Source organism: Coptis chinensis, chromosome 7, assembly GCF_015680905.1.
Source record: "Coptis chinensis isolate HL-2020 chromosome 7, ASM1568090v1, whole genome shotgun sequence".
Lineage (NCBI taxonomy): Eukaryota > Viridiplantae > Streptophyta > Magnoliopsida > Ranunculales > Ranunculaceae > Coptis > Coptis chinensis.
In genome coordinates, this window is record NC_141462.1 from 71,264,530 (window position 1) to 71,274,350 (window position 9,821).

The following is a 9,821-nucleotide window of genomic DNA, read 5'->3' on the forward strand; positions in this document are numbered from 1 at the left end:
CTTCTAGAAAGTATCCAATACCTGTTTACTCATTAGATCCACATATTAAGTATGTATGGTCAAGCATAAAGGATATGATTTTCTAAAGAATTACCTTGTGTTACGACTAGCTTGTTCCTGAACCACTTTGGTTTGATCTCCATCAGTTGGAATCAGATTAGCATTTGATGAAATTGCAATGAAGGACATAGACGAAGTTTAAACTTAGCACATGGACACTCCCCCATCATGTTCCCATTAAAAGGGAAAAACATACCTGACACATTTGCACTTTAATAAGCTAAATAAAATTTTGTATTTTTCAAGTTTAGATCAATAATCCTCAACTGAAATTAGAGGTGACACCATATATAGCATATTAATAGAATTAAGTAAAAAAAATCATTTTCAAATTTAGATTAACAGTCCTTAACTCAAACATGAATAAATTCAGTTGAATTGAAACGTAGTAAAAGGGCTCATTTTCACATAATAAAAGGTTTGTTAAGAAATGCAATATTGGTAGAGGTTCACTAACCAGGTAAACCAAATAAGGGAATCTAGCTTACTGCGTAGCCATCTCAACTTTTCTATGGTGCATATCTGCAACTGCCTTTAATTCTCTCCTTGTCATCTGATAAATTGTACCAAGTAAAAAAGAAGTGATAAAACCACTTACACAAACAAAACAAAAGGGAAATCAAAAAGTTAAAAAGAGATAGTACGTACTTAGTTTTCTAAGCAATGACGAGTATTATAGTGTGTGGTTGGATTAATCCCAACTCTTGCACTAGCACTTCGACAGCAGTTGTTTAGCACAAAATAAAGGACAAGTAGAACCCTATGCATCAGTATTACTGATTGCTATAGACATTGACATTAGAATGACATTGCAAAAAAATCTGGCCATACAAATCACTCAAGTCGACAATTATTTGTTATTTGTTATCTTATTATGTCTAAGTAACAAAAAGTCCTTGGCAAAAACAACGTCATGAATATTTTGAAACATGATATATAAACTAATAAGATTTCAAATATAACGAGAATGGAAATAACAAAAAGTAGAAGAGATGGAAAGACACCAAGAGAAATTGAACAAGAAGATATAGAAAACAAAAAATTACTGCAAAAGTTTAAACTAGACAGATAGATAGGTTTATAATATATTAATATCTCAATCTCGATAATTGAAAATTATGAGCACCACCGAAACACCCTTTTATTATCCCTCTATGGCACCTACATGTGAGTAAATGTTAAAACTCGTGATTCAAGAAGGAACCAGAAAAGTAGCGCAAACTTTTGGTTTTTAATAATTTAGTTTTATACTTTGAATTGTGAGAGAGCAAGTGTAACTCATAAGGACTTTTAAAGTGAAGAGGAGACATACCACTCAAGGAATGTGGTTGAACATGGCAACCACCAACATGAACTGCCTGTGAAACCAAACCTAGTAGACCAATACATCCCATTTAACAAACCAGAGCAAAGTGATCACCTACATCAAGGGAAACAAACCCATCGAGCCACAAATGTAATAGTGTGAAAATGGACTTCAATTCTAAGTTTGTAACCCCCACTTCTAAAAATAAAATAAGACTTCTTCAGATTACAAACAACATGAATCCACTAATACATAATACATTCACTTCAATCTTGTTTACTAACAAAGTAAGAAAGGCCAAAAACCAACCGAACAATATTCTCAAAATGTTTAATTTTTATATATTGTCTTTTTTTATAATCCTCACAATGTTTACTGTGGCCTATTACACATCACCAATTATATAATAACTGGAGTATATAGTTAGACAACACCATATTGTAACAAAGTTTTAATCTTTCCAAACAACTTGTAAACTAAAATTTTGAACAAAACCCAAATCACCAAAAAAAAAATACGCATATTAAGCAAGAGAAAACCCCTAAATTTAATAACAAAATCCCCTTCAATCATCCATTAAAATTTTCAATCAAACCGTATGATCCCCAAACTGGGAAACAACAAATTAGCAAAAATTTCAAGTTACAAAGAGAGTTAAGGAAAATGGAGAGGAGCGTACCTATGGTTTTCAAAAAAGATGTCCTCTTCATCTTCAAGTGATAGATTTGGAACCCAAGCAAGTGAAAAATCATGAGATAGCCGAGCTTGAGGAATTTGATCAGGTAGAACTTTAATTTTGGTTTAATTTTTTACCCTGCTTGCCTTTTATTTATTTTCTTCTTAATTTATTTTATTTTCCCTCACAGTTTGCTAACGGAAATAATTGTTACCCAATATTAATAAAATCTATAATAAATAATCTCAAAAACAAATAAAGATATAGTAATGAATAAAGCAATAGGTAACGCTTATGTCCGTTAGGAAGTCGGTAACAATTATATCCGTTACAAATAGAAAAAGGGGGTTGTTAGTAATTGACCTTTATGGTGTAGCAGGTGGTGGCTGGGTTGAATCGCAACCCGCTAGCAGATGACATATGGGCTTCAGAGGTTCCAAAGAGGTTCGCCCAGCCGAGGTTCGAGAGGTATGACGACAAAGGGGATCCAGCGGACCACATTCATCATTTTCGGCAACAGATGCCACTCTGGCAGGAGGCTCGGTATGACGGTCTACAATGTATGATGTTCCCGGCTAGTCTTAAAGGAGGGGCATCGGATTGGTATTACCGACTGCCAGTAGGGAGCATCAAGATTTCCAGGAGTTAGAGCAGGTGTTTATAGATCACTTCATACATAAAAAAAAAAGCGGGTGGTGGACATCGCGGCTCTATTCAATGTGTGACAAAGATCCACGGAATCAGTTAGGGAGTTTCTGTGTCGGTTCAAGGCAGAGACACTGAAAGTTGAAAATCTGGATGAGAGGACAGCGGTGATAACCTTTGAGAGAGGCTTGCGCCCGGGGACAGGAGTGCACCAATCCGTGGCCAAGAATGAGATTGCGACACTATATGAGCTGTATCCACAAGTGGAAAAGTATATAAGATATGAAGATTCTATGCAGAAGGATTCCAAGAGTACAGGGAAGGCCGTGTTGTCTTTGGAGAAGGATCGGGAACGCCAGAAAGTAGGGACGTCGGAAAAAGAAAGTGGGAGATACCGCTGGTAACGGTGCAGGCCTTGGCGAGGGAAGCCGGGAAGGAATCGAATAAGCAGTGAGGGAGAGGAAGCCATACCGCGAGATGGAACAGACTCCACTGAACAAACCGCTCAGTGAGATCTTGCCTTTAATAAAGAATCTGCCAGGGTATGAAAGACCGCGAACCATGCTAATGGAGATACTGGAGAAGCCCTTCTGTGCATATCATCAGATAAGGAATCATGAGACGAATGACTGTTACGCTCTAAAATGGTTGGTTCAGAGAATGGTGGAAAAAGGGAGGATGGGAGAATTTGTGAGAGACGGTCGGAATGAGGAGCGTATGCCGCCGCAGGGAAGGATACTGGGAACCATCAACGTGATTTACAGCGGGGAGGTTATGAGTCATAACGCTCATAGAGACAAGATACGACGGACCACAAGCATCCAGCAGATTAATGAGAGAACGGATAGGCCTCAACAGCGAGCGGTGGCAGCGGCAGAAAAGGATAGAATTGTGTTTAGCAACGCGGACCTACGAGCAGTGGACTCACTACATGAAGATGCATTAGTCATTACAGTGACAATAGGGAATTACATGGTGAAAAGGGTGTTGATTGATTGTGGGAGTACGGTAGATCTGTTGTTCAGAGGTGCCTTGGAGGAAATGGGAGTTGATCTTAAGCAGCTGCGTCCTTCGCGAACTAATTTGTATGGATTTAACGGAAATATGACAGAGCCCATGGGGGAACTCTTACTGCCCGTGACAACTGGGCCGGTGACAGTCTTCGCCCGTTTCATGGTGGTAGATTCGGCTTCGCAATATAATGCAATATTGGGAAGGCGGTGGATTCACGAGATGAAAGTGGTCCCATCAATATATTACCAGGTAATATGATTCCCCACCCCTACTGGCATGTATGAGGTCTACGGTGATCAGGTTACGGCAAAAAACAGTCATCGGGGAACCGTGAAGCGGTTCATCGGCGGATGATAAAACATAAAATTGGTAGTTTACCTACGAAATGAACAATGAAACTCAAAACGTAAGTAAACTAAAACTTATTTGTTACGTGTCTATATTTATCAAAGTTTCTACTCTCAATTCTATCGAAATAGAGTGGAGTAACAAATTTGTTCCACTCCTAGTTCTCTAGCATGGAATGTTTTCTAATATAATTAATCGGGTTTAAGTCTAATGAGAGCTTTACGAAGGGTGTTATACTACGATACAATATGAAATTGATTATGTTAAATTTAACTACGAATGCTATGGAAATATGATTGTTTTTTAATCTAAATAAAGGATTAGAGGGGAATTGAATCCACCTCGAATCCAACTTAATAACCTAGCATAGATTCTTGTATCTCGATTCTTACGTTCTTACGGCAAGAAATTCGAGTTTTAATCCCTAGTGTTCATGGCATTTCTACCGAATACTAACTAGCATGTGAGGTCATCCACCCATTCTCATGGCGAATCACGACCTTCTAGAGTGGAATAGATTCTACAATGCTTCTACACTATACCACTAAGTTTTCATCAAAGCTTCATCAACCCCTCTAATGGAGGTTTTAGCCTTGAGTCATCAACACATCATTTCCCATTGAATTATAACTACACATCATATTAAAATTCTAACTTAACTAATTTAAGTAACAATGTTTCAATCTACTTCAACTACGAAATGATAATCAACAAGAATTAAAATTAGATCTATAAATTGAAATGACAAAAATCGAAATTGATAAAAATAACTATTTTATTTATCTAATCAATCAAGAACAATGATTCAAAGACTTAATCTAAAACAAGAATTGAAAATGGAACTTAAACTTAATTACTCTACTGAAAACTAGATCTAGAATTCTATATAGTTTTAGGTCTAATTAGCTACCATTAACAAAGAGTTAAGCTTTGGTTTTTATACTTTCAGATCCAAAAATCGTGCATGGGTTTGGAGCCATGTTTTGGGCCAGAGAATCAGGCCCAAAACCCAATTCTTTCAGTCCAAAAAGGCCTCTTCAGCTGCAGTTGGCTTCAATAGACTTTTCGTCCACTTCTGCTCCTCTAATTGGATCAAGGCTTAGACCATTGGAAAGCTCCTTCCGAGCCGGTCGTTTTGACATAAGGTAGGCCCCATTCTGAGGTCTGAGTCCAAAGATACGACCTTCGGAAGTTCTGCTAACTTGTGTGCTGTTTCTGCCCGCGTCGACTTTTCAGCTTTTGACCGGGCTTTAGAAAGGCTTTGTCTTCTTGAATCTTGGCCTTTAATCATGGAACTCCTTAGTAACCGACCTTTGCTCCTTTATCACGCTAAAGTGGCACATTTCTGTACATAATGGACTTTAAAACCTGAAATGCATAAAAACACGTAATCAATGTTAACTCTTAATTATTACTCACATAATTGGTCTAAAAGTATGACTGTTACAGGGTTAAAACTACAGTTTTGGGCTCTTATCAGCAGATCAGAAGGAAAGGCTTCCAATCCTAGGAAGAGGTTGGCATAGCAATTACAGTGCACCTCGGGGGAGTGGGAGGGTGAGACAACGGCGGATCCAAAGACGCTCGATAAGATAAAGGTGGTGAATATTGGGATAGGGGAAGAGGAGAAGTTCACATCGATAGGATCTAGTTTGCCCGAGGAGTGGAGGGGTAAGTTGATACAGTTCTTGTCAGATAATAGAGATGTCTTTGCTTGGATAATAGAGGATGTTACTGGGTTGGAGCCCAAGTTCACATGTCATCACTTGCATATGAAAGAGAATGCCAAACCCGTGAGGCAAAAGATGCGCAGTATTAGGCCAAAATACGCTGAAGGGATCTGGGAAGAGGTCGCTAGATTGAAAGGGGCGGGGATAATCCGAGAGGTAGAGTTCACAGATTGGTTATCTAATATAGTCGTGGTACCAAAGAAGAATGGGAAAGTGCGTATGTGCGTAGACTTTACTGATGTAAATCTAGAGTGTCCAAAGGACAGCTATACCATGCTGCGAGTAGATGAGTTTGTGGACAGGACGGCCGGGTTCAAGATTTTTTCCTTCATGGACGCGTCGATGGGGTATAATCAGGTCGCGATGTATGGGCACGATCAGGAGAAGACCTCGTTTGTGGTGGAGGGCGGTACTTACTGCTATACGAGGATGCCGTTTGGTTTGAAAAATGCAGGGGCAACCTTCCAGCGGTTGGGTGAGAAAATGTTCGAAAGCAAGATTCGGAAGGGAATTGATCGAGATTTATATAGATGACATGGTGGAGAAAAGTATGTCAGAAGAGGAACATATAGAGGGGTTGCGAGAAACCTTCGGGATACTACGTAAATACAACTTGAAACTGAACCCTGAGAAGTGTACTTTCGGGGTGACTACAGGAAAGTTTTTGGGATATATCGTTACTCATAGGGGAATCGAGGCTAACCCCGAGCATATAAGGTCCCTGGTAGAGATGTCATCTCCGCAGAATGTGAAGGAAGTACAGCGGTTAGCAGGAAGGGTCGCGGCCCTGAATAGATTCATTTCCAAGTTATCTGATAAGTGCAGACCGCTGTACCGACTGTTGAGGAGCACACCAGATTTTGTATAGACCGCGGAGTGTGAGGAGGCATTCCAGGAATTGAAAAAATATGTGGGCAAAGCGCCTTTGCTATCACGGCCCGACACCGGGGAGAAGTTGTATTTGTACTTGGGGGCCACGAAGTATGCAGTCAGCTCGGTTATAGTTCGGGTGGTAGACAAGGTGGAGAAGCCGGTATATTTTCAGAGCAAGACTTTGTTAGATGCAGAGACGCGATATAGTAGAATCGAGAGATATGCCTTGGCATTAGTATTTTCAACCCTGAAGCTGAAACCCTACTTTGAAGCACATGTGGTGGTGGTGGTAACGAATTTGCCTCTGAGGCAAGCACTAAGAATAAAAAAATCTGGTAGAATGTTGAAATGGGCAGTGATGCTGAGTTCCTATGAGATACAGTATCAGAAAAGAACCACGGAGAAGGCGCAGGCGGTGGCTAACTTTCTGGCATAGTTTCCCGCAGAGGATCCCATGTGGGGAGAGGAAATGATTATGGAACCGGAGCGGGAGAGTGAGCCAGACCTTCTAGACCCTTGGGATAAGAGGAATGGGTGGAGGGTATTTGCGGATGGATCGGCTACCGATGCATGCAACGGCATAGGAGTCGTGTTGGTTACACCTGATAATAGCAAAATAGAGCAAACCATGAAACTCAGGTTCGTAGCGTCTATCAATGAGGTAGAGTACGAAGCGGTGATCGCCGTATTGAGAATGGCTGAGGATTTGGGAGTGAAGGAGCTGACAGTCTATTCTGATTCAAACTTAGTGGTGTGTCAAGTGAACGGAGGGTTCACCACTCGATGCCCCAGGATGGCAAAATATTTGGATGTGGTGCGTAAGCGAGCTGAGAAATTCACAAAACTCTGTTTCCTTCACTTGGACTGGGGAGAGAACAGACACGCCGATGCCCTAGCATATGTAGCAGCTGTAATTCCCAGGTCGGAGGAGAGAATAATACACGTGGGAAGGTTGGAGAAACCGAGCACTGAGGATGATATGGAGATTTCCCAGGTCGCGGAAGAGAATGAGGGTTGGATGGAGCCTATTAAGGACTTTTTGGCAGGAAAGGAAATCACAGATAAAAGGGAAAGAAGGAGATGGGGAGCGGACTTTCGGAGATATGTTCTCTTGGAAGGAGAGTTATATCGAAAAAAACTTGATGTGAACCACTTCTAAAATATTTGGGTCGGGACTATCCGGAGGTGTCAAGCGAGAACTACATGAGGGAGATTGCGGGGAGCCATTCGGGCGGGAGAAACGGCGACACATCGGGATTCTGATACGGGGGTATTTCTGGCCCCACATGAAGAGGGATGCCGTGGAATTTGCTAAAAGGTGTGACAAATGTCAGAGATTTGCACAGTTGATATTCGCCCCTGCTGAACCCCTTCACAATGTCTCAAGTCCGTGGCCTTTTGCCATGTGGGCAATGGATATAGTGGGACCGCTGCCCATGGCCAGTGGTAAAAGGAGGTTCATGCTCGCGGCCACAGATTATTTCACAAAATGGATTGAAGTCGTACCCCTGCAGCAGGTGAAGGAAGCGCAAGTCATCGAGTTTTTATGGTAGAATATTATCTGCAGGTTTGGGTTGTCGTACGCCATCATAGCAGACAATGTAACTCAGTTTATGGGAGCAAAGGTGGCCAGGTTCTTGCAAACCTACAAGGTAAGACAGGGGTTCTCGGCCCCTTACAACTCCGAAGGCAACGGACAGGCAGAGTCCTCCAACAAGACCATCATGAACAACCTAAAGAGGAAGTTGGAGGATAAGAAGGGGGCGTGGGCCGACAAGCTTAATCATATATTATGGGCCTACCAGACCACACCTCAGTCGTCCACACAAGAGACCCCATTTTAATTGGCTTATGGGGTGGAGGCCGTGATCCCGTTGGAGATGGTGGCAGCTACAATGCGAACAAAGGTCGTAGAGGAGGGTTCAAACTGGAGAATCTTAGCAACAGATCTGAATCTAGCAGAGGAGAGAAGAGACTTTGCCTGTATAAGGCTGGAGGAGTACCACCGGAGGTTGCAAAAACAGTACAACAGGAGGGTCAAGCAAAGGCAGTTCCACATAGGTGACCTGGTGCTCCGCCGAGTGACACCTAGTACCAGGAAAGAGAAAGATGGAAAGCTAGGTCCAAACTGGGAGAGACCTTATACGGTGGTGGATATTGAAGGGGCGGGCACCTGCAAATTGTAGACACAGGAAGGCAAACTGATAGAGAAGTCATGGAATGTAAGAATGTTAAAAAAAATTCACACTTGAATGTAATGGAAATCTATTGCCTGGATCTGGCACTGTATGTAAATATATAATGCAACACTTTTGAGAAGAAATCATCGTTTATAGAGGTAGGAGTCCAAAATAACTACGAGACGTGAAATGCCAACGAGACCGCGGAAGGTTGATCCCTTCGCTAACACAAGTTCAGGATTGGACCTAGGGCAAGGCGAGTCCCTAATGGCTTTTTGGAAGCTATGAAGCCCGCGGAGCGGGAAAAAGGTGCAAATAGTACGTGGGGCATAGACCCCAAGGATGGAGAGAGACAGCAAAGGGGATGAGCCCTTCGCTAATACGAGGCTAGAGATGAGCCCGGGGCAAGATGAGTTGCCTCAAGGGACTTACTGAGACTGCAGAACTGTGGAGTGGGATGAGCCCTCTGCAGGGGAGCAGTGCAAATCGCATATGGGACATGAAGTCCCAGTGTAGAGAGAGACAGCGGAGGGGAGGAGCCCTTCGCTGATAAAGGGATAGAGTCTGCAGAGCGGGGTGAGCCCTTCGCGGATTAGGGATACTAACACCACATGGGGCATGAGGCCCAAACATGGAGAGAGATAGAAGGGAATTGGAGTCCTTTGCAGATATACTCAACCATCATAAAATCAACGAGAGGAACGAGCCCATCACTAATACAAGGAACTAGTCGTTGAGCATGGAGGCTGGCTTAAAGTTGGTGGAGCAGCCAAACATCGAGAAAAAGACAGGGCAAGAGTTACATTGGAGTAAGGTAAAGAGACCAAACCACAAAGGAAGATATGATAGATATGCCAAGCAAAATCAAACATCACACATGAAAGAGATTAATATTCAAACATAAACACAACAATTGTACTGCAATCAGTGGCCTAGATGGGATAAAATGACTTATTACAAAAAAGTGCTCAAGACATAAAGTATTTTTA

The 9,821-nt window shown here is 41.9% G+C and overlaps 1 protein-coding gene across 1 annotated transcript; it reads left to right on the forward strand.

The window, feature by feature from the left end:
* Positions 1–7,127: 7,127 nt before the first annotated feature.
* Positions 7,128–7,811, forward strand: LOC147488688 (uncharacterized). The gene has a single exon (XM_086574456.1). It carries the CDS (start codon positions 7,128–7,130, stop codon positions 7,809–7,811), a length of 684 nt encoding a protein of 227 aa, XP_086430582.1.
* Positions 7,812–9,821: the final 2,010 nt, after the last annotated feature.

Excerpts from the sequence above, each read along its gene's own strand:
- LOC147488688 (XM_086574456.1), top strand. The coding sequence starts at position 7,128 with ATGGAACCGGAGCGGGAGAGTGAGCCAGACCTTCTAGACCCTTGGGAT.